Source organism: Necator americanus, chromosome IV (genome assembly GCF_031761385.1).
Source record: "Necator americanus strain Aroian chromosome IV, whole genome shotgun sequence".
Taxonomy (NCBI): domain Eukaryota; kingdom Metazoa; phylum Nematoda; class Chromadorea; order Rhabditida; family Ancylostomatidae; genus Necator; species Necator americanus.
Window position 1 is genome coordinate 2,603,109 of NC_087374.1, and position 15,348 is coordinate 2,618,456.

Genomic DNA, 15,348 nt, shown 5'->3' on the forward strand with positions numbered 1-15,348 from the left:
CTTCTGATTTGACTGCCGGTATAATTTTCTCTTTGTGCTTTTTTTCTTCACAACTGAAGCAATATTCCACTAAATTGTGTCCATTTTTTTTTTGAATTTAGACATCATCATAACTGCATTACATTGAAGTAAAACATGCTGATGATAAGAAAACGGAGAGTTCAAACATTATCACTGGAAGATTCCAGTAATTAATTAAACAGTTCAACCTCAAATCTCATCATCAATCTATACACTGCAACTCACTACTCATTATAGCAAAGCAAAACACTACCGTACTGTCCACATCAATCAATGAATAATGGACTTACTATCATAATCAGGTCGCCCGACGTCTTCATCGCACGTGAAAAAGCTTTGATGATCTTGTGCGGAAAGATTCATGTCGTAATAAGTGAGGGGATCCAAATCCATAACTGTTTTCACACGATTATATTCTGCACCACGGAATAAAGCCATCGGATTCCGCCAAACTTTACATTCTAAAATAAGAAATGAAACTTGTAAGTGTTAGCGAGATTATAATTCTACAGCAACATTGTGTAACTATACTATATATGAAGTATAAGAATGGAAATGAAGCCCCTCTATTTAGAATTTGATTAAATTCTTGTGGCTTCAGCTATTTTCTTTTGCACCCTGAAGATTGCTTGAGAGAGTATGCACACATTTCCTTCAATGGACATTGAGAATCTCTGGATGCCTCTTTCTTGGTAGGCTTGGCACACAAACGTTGGAAATCGTTCACGCATCAGTCATGGTAATCCAGCTTTTCGTTGCTCCTATCAGTGTAAAATGTTTTGGAAAAGCGTAGCTTTGCTGATCAAAAGAACATCTTCAACCATGTAGCATTCAAATTACTGTTCATACTTTCAGTTTTCGTAGTCTAAAAACGGAAAAATTCCATCGATAACTAAAGTGTTTTTTCTATGAACATAAAAGATATCGAAGTTTACTTGGTCAGCATGCAAAAATGATGAGATTGTTCAAGTAGTGATACAGAGCCAATCAAAATGGAATTTACTTTCCCATCTAAAATTTGAACATTATCATCACAACTCACAAACAGGAGATAAAGTGAAGAATACTGAGCTAAAGAATATAACACATATAATACTAAATCGTACCAGGAATAGCTTTTTGATTTTCCATAGGATCTTCGTTGTCGCTTCCATCGTCACTCACCGAATCAACTGCATTACTATAAAGAAAGCGTTGTAAACCCAAAAAGAGATGCGTGCAAAAATTGTGTGAAATATCCCCACTTCTTAAAATACCACCATTCAAAAATCAAGATAATCCCAGATACAAGACTAGAGGTGCCAGTGAGAGCAACATAAAACTTCGGCGTTAAATTGTTGAAGTATGATGAAGCTTAAATGAAATATAATGAGGACAGGAAACAATGTTAAAGTTATAAGAAATGAACTCATGAAAATAATCAAAGTAAAACATAAAAAGATCAGCAAACATGAAGTACCAAAGAAAAAAGAATAAAAAAACTCACAAGTTTCAAGGGAAAACCAACCATTTTCAATTGATTCGGTAATTTTTAGTGGACCACGTAAGATGTACACAAGAACAATGACAAGAAGGAACCAAAAGGCCCATAGATAAGTCCATGACCACGTCAACCAACTCTTCACTCTATTTAGGACCATCTAAAAACTGATCTAATTACTTCACAATCAAGAAAGATTCGTATCTACAAGAAATACGATACTGAATCATACACACGTCTCTTCAGAAATACCCTCATCAAGAAAAAATAAGAAATGAAATCTTCAAGAAAACCGACTGATCGCCAACGGTCGTTGTAGCGGTAGTGACATGCTGGATGCGGACATACTTGTCAATTTACGAGCACAACAACTTGAAGCGGTTAGTAGGAGATCCTCTACCAATCCGTTGAATAAAGTAAGATTTTGGGTAAATGATATGATCAGGAGTAAAACTTCATTATTTTTAATTATAGCAAGAATCGGGGTGCAGCATCAGAGTCTGATTGCTACCTGATCGCGATATCCAACATGACACTTGAGCGTAGCTCTGGGGAAGTATGTACTGTATACCTTGTACAGTTGTGTGACGGAAAATTCTTTATTATTGCAACTTGTCGTCGTGCACACTGTCAAAACCCATCGCGAATTGATCAAAATACCTAGAAGTATAGTAGGGTCAGAAGGACATGAAGCACGTACGCAATTGCGTACGCGGCTTCTCGGCTTCGGTGGAGCGTAGCGGTTAGGAGCGTGGTGAAATCCTTACTGGCACCACCCATCACAGCAGTTTGTGACGGTCCCGCCTCGCACCTAGGTGCTACCTCCACCGTGGTGTTTCGAGCGCGTACGCAAATGCACCGCAACTACACTCGTGATTCATGTCGTTTTGACCCGACTATAAATGTTGCAGTTATCGTCCTGCACACTGCCAAATCCCAAACCGAATGTAGTAGACATGCTAAGTTCTTAGCCCTCTTGATTCGAAATTGCACAAATTGAATAATTTTGGCCAATCCACGCTGAGAATACTCTATTCAAAGCGATGCGGCCACCGGGGCATCATCCTCTAATCCCGGACGCCATAAACTAAGCTACGGAATCATACCGATCGTCACTACCGAACCAGGCACTCCTCCAAGGCTTTGAATTTAACGCTAGACACACAGTAACAAAGATGAGTCAGAAGACTTTTCTGTTACTGTGCGTCTAGCGCTAAATTCAAAACCTATGGCCGGGTTGATCTGACCCCATGAGCTTTGTGCCTGAAGGTTGCATCCTACCGTAGTAGAAAGGTGACGCTTATTTGTTGGAGGCGACTCTACTCCGCTTTCCTTGAAGCTTCAAGTCACTGGATTGTAGAGTCTTAGCTAATCTTGTAGAATCGGTGTTTAGGGGTTAGGGATATGACCATCGCATCCGAGCACAACAGAAAAAGAGGTTCGCCACCTCAACCCACCTGCGTCTCACGGCACATACAATATTGCTCTTGGGTCGCTGTTAGCACCCTGACAATCACCTGCGGTTGCGCCCGATAGCCCCGCGACTGACTGCCTATGATCCGTCTAGTGATGGAGATCTGTGGTATTCGTGGATATAGAAGCTCGTAGTGATTTATTACCACAACGAATCAGAATCTTATTACTGAAGTTGGTAGCGTGTAGTTTCTTGAGTCCATTTAAGGCATCACACCACGAATCTGGTGTGGTACGGGTTTCAGGTGGGTTCTGCATATACGGGGTCGTAGATTATGGGAAGGAGGGTGATTCTGTCCATTTCTTTCTAATTGCCGTTAAAAAAAGCGGCCCGGAAGATGCGGCGCGAGCACATGGCTGGTGCGCTCCAACAGAACTCGTTGTAGAAAATAGCGCCCCGCAGCGCTCGAAGCCGCATCTTCCCGGCCGTTTTTTGCGGCAATTAAGAAGAAATGGACGGAATAGCCCTCCTTCTCATAATCTACGACTTCGCATAAGCATAACCCACCTGAAACCTGCACCACCCCAGATTCGTGGGGTGATGCCTTTAAGCAAAGTCATCCCAACGCTTTGAATGATGCAGCTTCCACATATGTGCTGAATATTCGACTAACCCTAACAAAAATGAAAAATATAGACATTCGAGTTTTTGGAAACTCAACAAGTTGGAAAATCCAAAGATTTGAAACGGTGTGAGATACGAAGTCTCAGATAGAGTTCAGTACTAAATCATCTAGGCCTGGATGGTACACGGGACTGATGTCTGGTCGTTCCATTCTTTTAGTGTCTTTTTACTATGTAATTACTGTATTTGTTCGTATTCGTCTTTCGCACACCCTTTTTGGCACGAAATTGAAAATAATTAATGCACTCCGTTGTCGCCGTACGTGCCGTATAGAAAACATGTCCTTTAAATCCACTATCGCGGTAGCGTCGACACGTTTGTTTAGATTATTTCAGCACTTCCTGAAAATAAAGTAAAATTCTTTTCGTTCGTTCCAGCGGCTTCCTCCTGCTTTAGCACTCCCAGATAAAAAATAAAATTAAATTCGTTCGTTCCTGGTGTTTCTGGTGTTCCATGTGCCTGACTGAAATGCGAAGGGTTAATACTTGAGAGTTCTGATATTCGGGAAATCGGCTGTGAGGCTGTAATCGGCTTCGAGTTGAACCCACTAACTCAACTAAACCCTCACTCAGTCGTGTTTGAAGCTATAGGTGGGTCAAAACGATCTGAACACCGATGCAGTTGTATGAGCGGGTTGCGCTCATATTGGCGCGAATCCGTCCATCCCTACAGTCCGAGCCAGGTGCGGTCCCACCTCGATTGCAGCCGCTAGGCCAACCGCGCCGCTTCGAGCAAAACTGCTTTGCGCAATGCTACAGGTCGTTTTTACTCAATTGTTCAAATCATTTTCGTCGGTACTTACTCGTCGTTCCTGTATTTTTGCGCGGCAAGCGCACACCTTCACCAATTTTCTGCAAATTCGCGTATTTTTTTCACGCCAGTTTTGATTTTGGCAAGATTTCGTCGCGTCCGTCCCTCCTAATCTCCTCCTATTTTCACCTGCTCTTCTCCATTCATTCCGTTCTTTTTTTTTCCTAGTTACGATTTACTAAGTTAGAGTAGTCGGGTTTAGTGCATTCGTTGATGTCGGCTTTGCTCAACGTTTTCTTTTCACCCTTATATAAGGATATGAATTTATAAGCGAATAGACTTGAAGCCCGAAGTACTTATATTCAATATATAGTTACTGGTAATACACGAAGAATTTGTAGACTTGCTTTGTACCATGAAATGTACCATTTACCATGAAATGTGCGCAACTGTTTTCTTTTGAATTGAAGTGCCTACAAATAGGAATAAATATGCCTAATTTTACACACATATTTATGCGCAAGTTTGATGCACCTTACCTTACAACACCTATCAAAATACAAATCTGTCGAACCCTTGTTGGTTTGATACGTCCGATTGTTTTTGTCCTCGAATTCCTTTTTTTTTGCCAAGGAAAGCCTGCCAAAAGCATGCAATTACTTATTAGATACTCCTTTGCATTATTTACGCAATAGCCTTGTTTGGAAGAATTTGCTTATTTTTGGAGTAAAAAATCCATCCAATCAATCTCTGAAGATCAAGCTTATTTTTGAATGAATTTCCGCGCTGATTGCTTGGGAATTACCAGTATCAGATCAATACATGTCAAATAACCGAATATATCAGATACTCCTTATTTTTCGCCGCCTGGATGACTTGTTTGTAATTTGATATGAAAATTTGAAGAACTAATTGTTAAAGAGCTATAAAATAGCTTCAAAGCTATAAAATAACATTTTGCAAAACGATAAGAGAATTCTTGTTCGACAAAAAAAAAACACCGGAAAAAAACGATGGAAATTATCTCCCGAATACATTTTTAGATAAATTACGCGTTTTCAGGCATGGCTGGAATCGCAGCAGGCCGTTTAGCAGAAGAGCGTAAAGCATGGCGCAAAGATCACCCATTTGGATTCATAGCAAAGCCAGTGAAAAATCCCGACGGAACGTTAAACTTGTTCAACTGGGAATGTGCTATTCCTGGGAAAAAAGATACCATTTGGGAAGGCGGTCTTTATAAGGTAATTTCCACTTGGTTGTCAACTTAGAAATTATCAGTGGAAGAAATTACTTTGTTAATTTTTTGTTTTAGATACGAATGTTATTCAAAGATGATTTTCCATCAACTCCACCCAAATGCAAATTCGAACCGCCTCTGTTTCATCCCAATGTTTATCCTTCTGGTTTGTGAATTCTGTGAATTTCTGCTATAGTAGAGTCAAAACGAGCTGAACCTCGGTGCAATTGCGTAAGCGGCTGCACTCGAACCGGAGCGTAGAGCAGAGCGGTTGGAGTCTGGTGTGCACTATCGCTAGCACCACTGCAGTCCGACCGAAGCTAACGATGGTTTCACTTCGATAAAAAAGCGGTGGATCTACCGCGATGCTTCAAGCGCAATCGCTTACCGGGATTCAGGTCGTTTAGACTTGACTATATGCTTTTTAACTTAGCAGTTGTAGAGTTATGTGTTTTAAATTGAAGAAGAGAATTTATACATGCTCAGCTGGATTTCTGCTTAGCAACGTGCAAGACAAACACCAAATTCTTGAGCTTTGAATGCAATCGAACCGCATTGAACTCAACACACTAATCATCTGCTTGTTGGGAATTACGAAGTTTTTTTCCTGCAGTGTTGTCAGATTGCCAATTTGATTATGTAGTGTAAAACAACAACCATGTCCAATTTTATATGTATTGTTTTCTTCTCTTATTTATTTGATTCAAAAGTTGGTGAATTTAATATAGTGAATGCCCTAAAGATAGTTCTTTTCTGTATAAGATTTGCTTCTAGGAACTGTCTGTTTATCATTGTTGGATGAAAATAAGGATTGGAAACCGTCAATTACAATCAAGCAGCTTCTCATAGGAATACAGGATCTACTTAACAACCCTAATCCCGACGACCCTGCTCAGGCAGAAGCATACCAGATCTTTTGTCAAAACAGGCAAGTGTATACTATTCACTGACAGATTTTTACTTCTGTATAGTAACAGCACTTGTTGTGGTAGGACAGGTTTCTGTGCTCTTGAATGGAATATCTTTATCAAAAACGATTTGCTGGCAACCTATAGGCACTGGTCTCTGATTCTCTAGATAATCGTCGTGCGGAAAACCAAACCGCACACACACCCTTTCTCTCATCTTCATTAAGAAAAAGAAGTCCCTCAACATGTAAACAAAATATATGCAGCTCTTATCAATCGAATCCTTTCGAATAGGGAGAAAAAAACAAAAAACCTTCAAATCCGAAGTCTCTGGTATTCTATTTCGTGTTTTTTTTCTTATACCATTTCTTATACCGGTGTAGAATAAAAGTTACAGTAAGTTGTGCAGCAAATTCCTTTTTGCATATCCCCATACTATCCTTTTTTGCCTACCACTTACGCAAAGAAGTTTTGATCTTTGGAATTCCAACACTCTAATTTTCATGCTGAAGCTCGCATCCCAAATTTGGAGCGAAAGTAGAACTTTTTGAAAACAGCTACAGTCTTGCTCGCATTCTGGTGCTCTCCCAGATACCTTTCACTGCCGGATGATTTTCTTTCTCAACGTTATATTTATGCAGCAAAAACGCGCTCTAACCAACATATCCGCATACACTCATAGATGGTTGGTTCAATAGTGTCTTCTTTCTCTATATTCTTGGATTTCCTGTCAAGTTTTATTTCTATACACTTCGCAATCACAAAGCGTGGGGAGAGGGGGCAGGTGAAAAGGATCAACTCGCCAAAATGTGAAGGGAGCTCTTATATTATCTTCTGAATCGATTCCTTACTCAATATTCTTTTTTCTTGTGAATTCCATCCTCGAGATCTGTTTTTTCTATCACATCTATTATCTGTTTATTATTTCTTTATTGAGATTCTATGGATCTCTTATTTTCAGCATTTTATAAATAGTTGTTTTAAGGGCGGAATACGAAAAGCGTGTTCGTCGAGAAGCTGCGAAGTTTTCAGCAGAAGTCGTTCAGAAGCAAATGCTTGGATAGACTCCTCTATAAGTACGGCTTGAATACCACTCAGCTTCATTTTATTACTTTTGGAAATTTCAGTGCACACATTGATGTTTGTAATGATTGTGAGAATATACTGTTTTTGTCTTGTCCTTTTCTGTTTAGCTTTTTTTTGGATAATGACAGGACGAGACTACATATTATCTCTTGACTCGATTCCTTACTTGATATTCGTTTTCCTCCCGTGAACTCCATTCTCGAGACGTGTTTTTTCCATCTGCTGTTAGAAAATTAATCCCTGTGTTTTGGTGGTGTTTAATGAACTCTTCACCTATGTATTTCATTTGTTGGTTGGATTCTGTACTCAGGTATCGATGGAGAAATATCTTGCTTGAGGTTTTTATTTGGTTTTGATTGGTGATTGAACTACTCTTGGATCTGCTCATGTTATCCCGTTTCTCTCGCTCGAACTCTTTCGATTAAAGCTGGTTGGAAATCGTTCAGTTGAGAAGTTGCTCCCTAATAGTCCACTTTATTCTCACTTTTATATTTTATTCCTTTTTGTATTTTATATTTCATCACTGCGAACCTCTAGTGAGGTTCAGACTAGCCCATGGGTTGGAAGCGTTGTCAGAGAATGTTGTATGAAGCTCTTCTGATTTGGAGACCTTTTTCACATTCTTTTGGAAATGAAATCCCGAAACGTGTTGCTTGAAAATATTGTAGGAAAGACACTCTTCTCTGACTCATTCTCACTTTCTTAACATACTTTTGTTCGTGAAGAAGCCGCTCCCCCTTCACCCCACGCTGGCTTTTTTTTTTCTCCTCTGCGCTTTCGCTATTTCTTTCACTATCACCTTTCCCTTAAAGGTATCACCCGACCATTCTGAGGTGGTACGGATTTCAGGTGGAGTATTTGTATACGGGCTCGTGGATTAAGGAGAGGGGGTGATTCCGTCCATTTCTTCCTAATTGTCGTAAAAAACGGCCCGGAAGATACGGCTTCGAGCGTTCCGGCGTGCTACTTTCTACAAGGAGTTCGATTGGAGCGGGCCACCCACGTGGATACGCCGCGTCGTCCAGGCCGTTTTTTTACGCCAATTAGCAAGAAATGGACGGAATCACCCTCCTGAAATCCGTACCACCTCAGATTCATGGGGTGATGCCTGTAACACCGCTTTTACTGAATGTATATGGGCAAGAATTTACAGTATATATCTCTCATACTATATTTATGTACAGATAGATGGGTAAATGTAGATACATCTACGCACAGCCGCAGTCGAGAAACAGAGAAGACGGGACTTTAGACCTTTTGTTTAGTTTTTTCATAAGAGTGTAAAACAAAGTCACTTTTTACAGCTATTGTCAGAAAAGTTTAGTTGTATGATATTATTGATGACAAAAGTATACGATTCGACTGGGATTTTTCCTGAAGAGCAAGAACAAGTCCTTGATGTAGTTCAGTAATCGTAACACAGAACACCGGTAGTGCTGAAGATTTTATCGAAAGAGAACAGAGCCTGGCGATAATTGAAGTTTTGTCCAAATAACTATACCTACCAACCTTCTGCTTTCATGACATTACAGTAAAAGAGCTTCACAGATGTTTTTCGAAAAAAGTCTTGAAGTTAGGAGATGGTGTGAGATATGGCTTTTAGATTTTTTGTTTTTCTCCAAATGAAGTTTTTCTTTTTTAAATGAAGTAATCGCGATCATTTTTGATATACTGGTGTATGCTCTTACTGTATACCTCTATTGAATCATTGAAGTGTTCTTATCGCACATAAAAGAGGATCTTCGAATTTTCCATTGTACTTGTCTCATATATGGCGGTGGTTTACAGTCATCGCAGATCAGCTCGTCGTATAGAAGAAGTGAAGAGAAGAGCTCGACCAGGTAGTTTTTTTTTCTTGAAAGTGCTGTCCTTTGCTTCAAAGTTGTTTCTCTTTTTTCTTTGTAGAACTGAATAGTTTTGGTTGGGATACACTCGGCCTCGCTAGTAAATTTGCCCTTCCGGATGTCCAAGACAACATTGTAAGGTAGTGCGTCTATTATTGAATTCGAAAAAAAAAAATGTCTAAAGGAAATATCTGGCTCTCCTGTTCAAAGAAGCATTTGCATCTTCAGGGTTGATGGCTCGAAACTATCATTGGAGGAGTTTCGCGAGAAATATGAACAACCTCGAATTCCTTGCATATTTACTGGCCTCACCGACGGTTGGCAAGCGCATGAGAAATGGACTGTTTCGGTTTGTTGGTCCTATGATTGTACCATTATAATTGGATCATCAGATGCTAACAAAGAATAGGAAGCAGGGAAATGTAGTTTGGAGGGAGGGGCACTCAACTGCGCTCGTATATCTGGAGGCTCTATCTTCCCTTTTTCCCCCAATAGCTTTACTCTACGTGTCATAGATACTGTATGACCAGCGCTTAGGTTTTAAGGTTTTTTTTTAACCGACTAACTTAGTTATTTACTTCCAGAAATAAGAGCACGGATGAGTGGCCCCCAACTACACTTCCTTAGGAAAGATACAACTCGATATCCTTAATTTATCACTTTTCATAAAACATCCATGACAAACAAAGATGTGTTAGCCTAGGAAACAGTACATATTTAAAGTAAACTTTAGCATTTTTCTCGGAGATTATTTTACTATCTTTGATTTAACATTTTGCTTCAGATACTAGCAGAAACCTATTAGTCGAAAAATGGCCAACAATTTCTTGTAGGGATTCTCAGTTATATCTCAGATTTCCCCTATCTTAAGGTGACCACCTGATGATCATATGCCTTACTCACTTTCTAGCTTTCAGAGAATTGCTAGAAAATACCGCAATCAACGTTTCAAGTGTGGGGAAGACGACGACGGTTACTCAGTAAAGCTGAAAATGAAGTATTACGCAGATTACATGGCCAACACTAAGGATGATAGTCCTCTCTACATTTTCGACAGTGGATTTGGAGATGTAAGCGAACTATTTTCCATGTTAATATTTAATTTTTTTTTATGAAGGGAGCCATTTCTCTAGCGACATAAGACGAATAAATTGCTTTCGGACTTTGCTGTGCCTCACTTGTTCAAGGACGATTTGTTTTGCTACGCCGATTACAAAAAGCGTCCTCCTCACCGGTAGGTGGATTGAACCTTTACAAGCATCTGTTTTTAATAACACTGCAATTTGTGGGTGGTTTGTTATGGGTCCTGCACGTTCGGGAACGGCGATCCACATCGATCCATTAGGAACGAGCGCTTGGAACTCACTGATAGTAGGCCACAAGCGGTATTTCTTCCAACATATGGCATAGTTAAAGAGTGATAAAACTGATTAGTACTGTCACAGATGGGTTTTAATACCCCCGGATGCTCCTCGATCTCTCGTCAAACCTTACCAGTCGGAAAAAGGCAAACATCCAGATGAAGCCATAACCTGGTTCTCAACTGTTTACAAACGTGTTCACTCGTCAACATGGCCTAAGGAGTATCCCGTCATAGAGGCGCGACAGGGTCCTGGAGACACAATGTTCGTACCATCAGGTAAGTGTCTCAAATTTCTCTGAGTTGAGCCACATATGAATGGAAAATGTGATAAGCGAAGAATATAGTAGTTCGAAATGTTCCATTTGCACTGACTTATAAAGTATATTGCTGGGATCAGCAGTGAAAACATGCCTGAATGTACTGGATGGCGAATTTTAAGAGCAACTTTCTGTTGTTTACTTGCCTTTTCGGGGAATAGGAGGCCGGAGTCAGCAAAATAGTTGTAAGTCAATTGTCAGCCAACTCGAACACTCACATGTCTTTATTTCCTGCATTTTTTCTTGTCAATAAATCGATGACGGCGTGTATACGGTTGGCGTAAAGCATGTTGAATCGGGCTGACGCATTGGGCCTTTTGTGAAGTGGTGCACGGACACTCCTCTATTTAGCGCGACAAAGACTTCGAAGCTTTTCTTCCTGTTCTTCATAGTTTTTTTCACTTTTTTCACGAACTAGCTTCTTCGTAGGATTATGCAGTCTTAGCCAAGATTTTCCATTAGTTTTATCGTCCTTTTTGCTGTTAGCGAGCGTCTAAGATCTAGTTGCTTTGACCCGACTACAGTCGCACGCAATTAAAAAAAAAATTGGACATGAAGAAAATCTATACAAACCAAGGGATATGCCAGTTTCTGAAGAGTTTTTGAAGAACGGTGGGGCGTTGATAACCGCTTTTTTCCATTTTTATCCGTATCGGTTCTGACGTAAGACTTCCACCTTCTTTCTTCCCCTTTTTTTAACGTAAACACTATATGAGAGCCCTTAGAATTTCCGAAGGTATTCGAAATCCCTAGCTCTAATTATTTATCCGTTTTCATCGATCAGGCTGGTGGCACGTAGTTATCAACGAGGATGAAACTATAGCGATTACACAAAACTTCTGCTCAGTCATCAATTTGCCGCAGGTCTGGCCTAAAACGGTGAAAGGACGCCCAAAACTCAGCAAACATTGGTTCAAGAGGTTGCTGTTTCGTTTGGATTCTCAGTTTTGTCCATCACATTCCCAATATTTTAAGGCTAAACAAAGAACGTCCTGAACTAATTTCCATTATGGAACAGTCATTGGAAGCTCCTGTCGAAGGGGAATCGAGCAGCGATTCTTCCTCAAGTAGCTCTAGCAGTGACGATGACACCAGTAGTGAAGACGATTGCAATGCAGTGAATCCATGCATTCCTGGTACAAGAAAAAGGTAAATTTGATAGTACACGTATTAATGTTTATTATTCATATGTCTATTTCTAAAACTTTGGATTTCGTCATGAGCGCTCAGACATGCACCGCTCTTTGCGTTACACTACATCACCAGCATTATTCTGTCATGTCCTGAACTGCGATGGACTCTCATGTTCTTGGCGGGATAGAGCCTGTTTCGCACTGCTTGCTGCTTCCGGGAGTAATTTATCCTGATAGTAGAATTTTTTTATATTCTCTGTGAGGAAACAAGTGAACCCAGCTCGTAGAGAGCTGAATACTATCCCAGAAGATGTAAAAAGAAGGAATTCTACACCTGTTTATGATTTTCAGCTCAATTGAACTTAATCTTTTTGTTGTTACCTTGGCTGCATATCTGAGCTGAAACGTATTTTATCGTATTTGACCGTCCTACTTTAGAATCATCTGCTTTCGAAAAAAAATCCAAATTAATTCCAAAGTGGTTCTTTGAGAATAAGTTCTGTTGGATCTTTGATGTTTTGAAGAATTCGACTTTAAAAACTGCTCAAGAAGTTGTTTGAGGAATCGGAATCCCTTTTACAATTTGCTGTCATTACGCTTTTTGGCAGGGTGTGAACGTCGCATATTTTGGTGTTAGGGCATAAGTGTTTCTAAGCGGTTGCGGGCAGGTCTTGCCCTAATTGGACAGGTTTTTGTCGTACTACAGGGCAACGACTACCTCTATTTATTTTATCGGTGTCCCATTCTTCTCACTTAGATGTTATGAAGAGCGACGCCGTTTTTCGTTCCGTTATAACGCTAAATAAAGTCCGCAACGTCATACAAGCAGTACAACTACACAGAGGATGAAGTACGAGAAGTATGGGAGTCTTATGCAGACCTTTAGCGCTTGACGCTAAGAATAAGTGCTTGGGGTATACGCTACCACTGATCTCAAATCTTGTAGTACAAAAATCTAAAAAAAGAAAACTTCTGGTAAGGAACTACATTTTTCCTTAGGTTTCATCGGGAAACCTGTCGCTTTTCAAGTGCATCCGACTTCTTTGTATTCTTTTCTAGATGTCCAACCGAGTAATGTCATTCTAATACTGCTTAAAGTTTTGTTCCAGTTTTTTATTTTATTTTAAGGGCTTCCTAAATATATCTGATAACTTGAACAATTTATTCTAATTAAAGTTTTTCTTTAAATGAATTTCTCGATTAAATGCTCGAGTGGCGCCATGTTCTTTTTTTAATTCAGGCGTTACAATGAAACTTCCGGTTGTATGGGAGAAGGAGATTCTTGCGCTAGAAAGATCCGAAGCAGTCCGAGAAGGTGATGTTATGTCACATAAATGTTACTCTATGAAGTTTTTTTCTTTGTTTCTTGTTGTTTTGAGTATGTTGTCGTTTCGCCTTATGGGTTTGCATGCTGTTCTTGCTAATTCTTGATAACATCATATATATCTTGCCTCGGGTACAAATCTGTTTACGTTTCAAATCTGTTAACGTTGTTATAAGACATATCTGAAGTGGATTTGTTTTGTTGTGCAATTTTGTAGTCAACGAAGTTGTCTTCTATAGAAACACATAGATATCAATTCTGAAAGTTTATTATGCGATGACTACAGGATTTTGGGTTTGTTTTGACACTATGTGTTTTTATTATTTGTGTGTGTTGGTTAACGAAATGTTATTTATTTTTATTAGATTAGATTTCCACTGACAAAATGCTCTGCGATAATAAACTCATTTCAAGTGATTGGATTATTTGAAAGTAGTGTGCATACATGCGTATTTTTCACATATCATTTGAGACATATGGAGGCGTGAAGAGCAACAGGTTTATGTTGTCCAATGTAAACATCTTCTCCGACCAGACCATAGTAGAGTCCAGATGCACAGAATGAGTCCTAAATCTATCATTCTTTTGGAAAAGAATAACAGCAGAAGGTCTTAAGGTGTAGATTTTTCATTTATTCTCTCTTTCTACAATATATAGGTTATGGTAAAATACTAAAATCCGTTTTAGAAAAAGGTTTAACTATGCACAATTACCCAAAAATGTTAATTGTCGAAAAATCTGCGCTTATACAAGGACTTACTAACAGTTTCTTAGTGGCCATTTTCGAAAGGTGTCTACTTTTCTAAATTCAAATTTGAGAAGGTTATACTATTCGGTAATACTTTTTTAATGGGCGTGGAGAAATATGAGGTCTTATTGTGCAGCAAGCCCTGTGGTAAGGTTAAAATGAGACGAGGCACGGTGTAGCCGCGTAAGATGTTGCGCTCGATGCGCTGCGATGGAGCGTAGCGATTAGGATCGAGGGAGGACGAACTGCAGCGATGTGTATTGCTAGCAAAGGTCCCATTCCAATCTTAACCGCTACTCTCGACGGCGTCATTTCGAACGTAGCCGCTTACGCAACTGCACCTTGCTTCGTATCGTTTTGATTCGACTAAACTCATTTGTTCAGCCTCCCGTATTTCGAATATGAATCAAATTTTTCAGCTTTACTTTGAGCTACACTTCTTAAATGATTATTATTAGTTCATTCATGATTATTATTTCTTATTTCGAATATGAATCAAAATTTTCGGCTATACTATACTTTGAGCTATACTTCTTAAATGAGTATTTTGTGATTTCAAAGGTGTTCACTGGATTCACAGCAAACTTCACCCTCACTTTCGAGTGAACAACAGTTTGACTCAGCATATTAGGGTTCACCAACCTATCTTCATTATAGAATGTTTGGTTTAAGCTATATAAAATATACAACAATATCGAAAGGTACGACGTACGTGTCGGAATAGGCTGTCCATTTTTTCATTATAGAGGATACGATCCGCCCAGGCTGGACATAGCGTTCGCATGAATTCCTCCTTCCCAGTATGTGCATTGATAGCGTAGTGACGAGAAGGCTGAAAGGAATGATGGTGAAGAACGTTCATTTTGAGAAATAATACTTTTCTACATGAAATCCTGAGAAAAGTAGGATCAAAACGGCATGACGCACGTCGCAGTTGCGTAACCGACTGCGCTCGAAGCTCTGCGGTGGAGCGTAGCGGTTGGGATCGAGGTGGGACCATCGGGAATTACAGCAAGAAATGGTGTCGGCCAGGGTTCCC

General features: G+C 39.7%; 4 protein-coding genes across 11 annotated transcripts in view; 2 read left to right on the plus strand and 2 right to left on the minus strand.

Moving 5' to 3' along the window:
- RB195_000219 (uncharacterized protein) overlaps positions 1 to 2,281 on the minus strand; it is a gene marked incomplete at both ends in the record, with an annotated part of 41,196 nt that extends 38,915 nt beyond the window's left edge. For 2 of the 5 annotated variants that reach the window (XM_064196435.1, XM_064196438.1), the window contains 6 exons: positions 312 to 482; positions 1,128 to 1,201; positions 1,266 to 1,374; positions 1,529 to 1,661; positions 2,073 to 2,161; positions 2,269 to 2,281. In XM_064196435.1, the coding sequence (XP_064052314.1) occupies positions 312 to 482; positions 1,128 to 1,201; positions 1,266 to 1,374; positions 1,529 to 1,661; positions 2,073 to 2,161; positions 2,269 to 2,281 (589 nt within the window). Of the gene's footprint in view, positions 1 to 311; positions 483 to 1,127; positions 1,202 to 1,265; positions 1,375 to 1,507; positions 1,662 to 1,737; positions 1,742 to 1,794; positions 1,833 to 2,072; positions 2,162 to 2,268 lie in introns of those variants that run through there. The other 3 variants (XM_064196437.1, XM_064196436.1, XM_064196433.1) reach the window with 3 other exon arrangements.
- A 3,132-nt stretch (positions 2,282 to 5,413) lies between these two features.
- Positions 5,414 to 7,558, plus strand: RB195_000220 (uncharacterized protein; the record flags this gene model as incomplete). The annotated part of the gene is made up of 4 exons (XM_013441032.2): positions 5,414 to 5,590; positions 5,662 to 5,752; positions 6,361 to 6,514; positions 7,480 to 7,558. The coding sequence occupies 4 exons, from the start codon at positions 5,414 to 5,416 to the stop codon at positions 7,556 to 7,558; spliced, it is 501 nt and encodes a 166-aa protein (XP_013296486.2).
- A 1,793-nt stretch (positions 7,559 to 9,351) lies between these two features.
- RB195_000221 (uncharacterized protein) lies at positions 9,352 to 13,556 on the plus strand (the record flags this gene model as incomplete). Of its 3 annotated transcripts, XM_013441031.2 has the most annotated exons (9): positions 9,352 to 9,421; positions 9,486 to 9,564; positions 9,653 to 9,773; positions 10,342 to 10,494; positions 10,558 to 10,658; positions 10,870 to 11,063; positions 11,889 to 12,024; positions 12,080 to 12,253; positions 12,589 to 12,640. In XM_013441031.2, the coding sequence occupies 9 exons, from the start codon at positions 9,352 to 9,354 to the stop codon at positions 12,638 to 12,640; spliced, it is 1,080 nt and encodes a 359-aa protein (XP_013296485.2). The 3 variants fall into 3 exon arrangements, with proteins under 3 accessions (XP_013296485.2, XP_064052320.1, XP_064052321.1); XM_064196439.1 differs by lacking the exons at positions 10,870 to 11,063; positions 11,889 to 12,024; positions 12,080 to 12,253; positions 12,589 to 12,640 and having other exon boundaries at positions 10,558 to 10,662; XM_064196440.1 differs by lacking the exons at positions 9,352 to 9,421; positions 9,486 to 9,564; positions 9,653 to 9,773; ... (1 more) ...; positions 10,558 to 10,658; positions 12,589 to 12,640 and adding exons at positions 10,724 to 10,809; positions 13,478 to 13,556.
- Positions 13,557 to 14,024: 468 nt separating this feature from the next.
- The window catches only part of RB195_000222 (uncharacterized protein), a gene marked incomplete at both ends in the record, with an annotated part of 28,888 nt that continues 27,564 nt past the window's right edge, over positions 14,025 to 15,348 (minus strand). For both annotated transcript variants that reach the window (XM_064196443.1, XM_064196441.1), the window contains 2 exons: positions 14,025 to 14,129; positions 15,022 to 15,141. In XM_064196443.1, coding sequence (XP_064052322.1) covers positions 14,025 to 14,129; positions 15,022 to 15,141 — 225 coding nt within the window. The remainder of the gene's footprint in view (positions 14,130 to 15,021; positions 15,142 to 15,348) is intronic.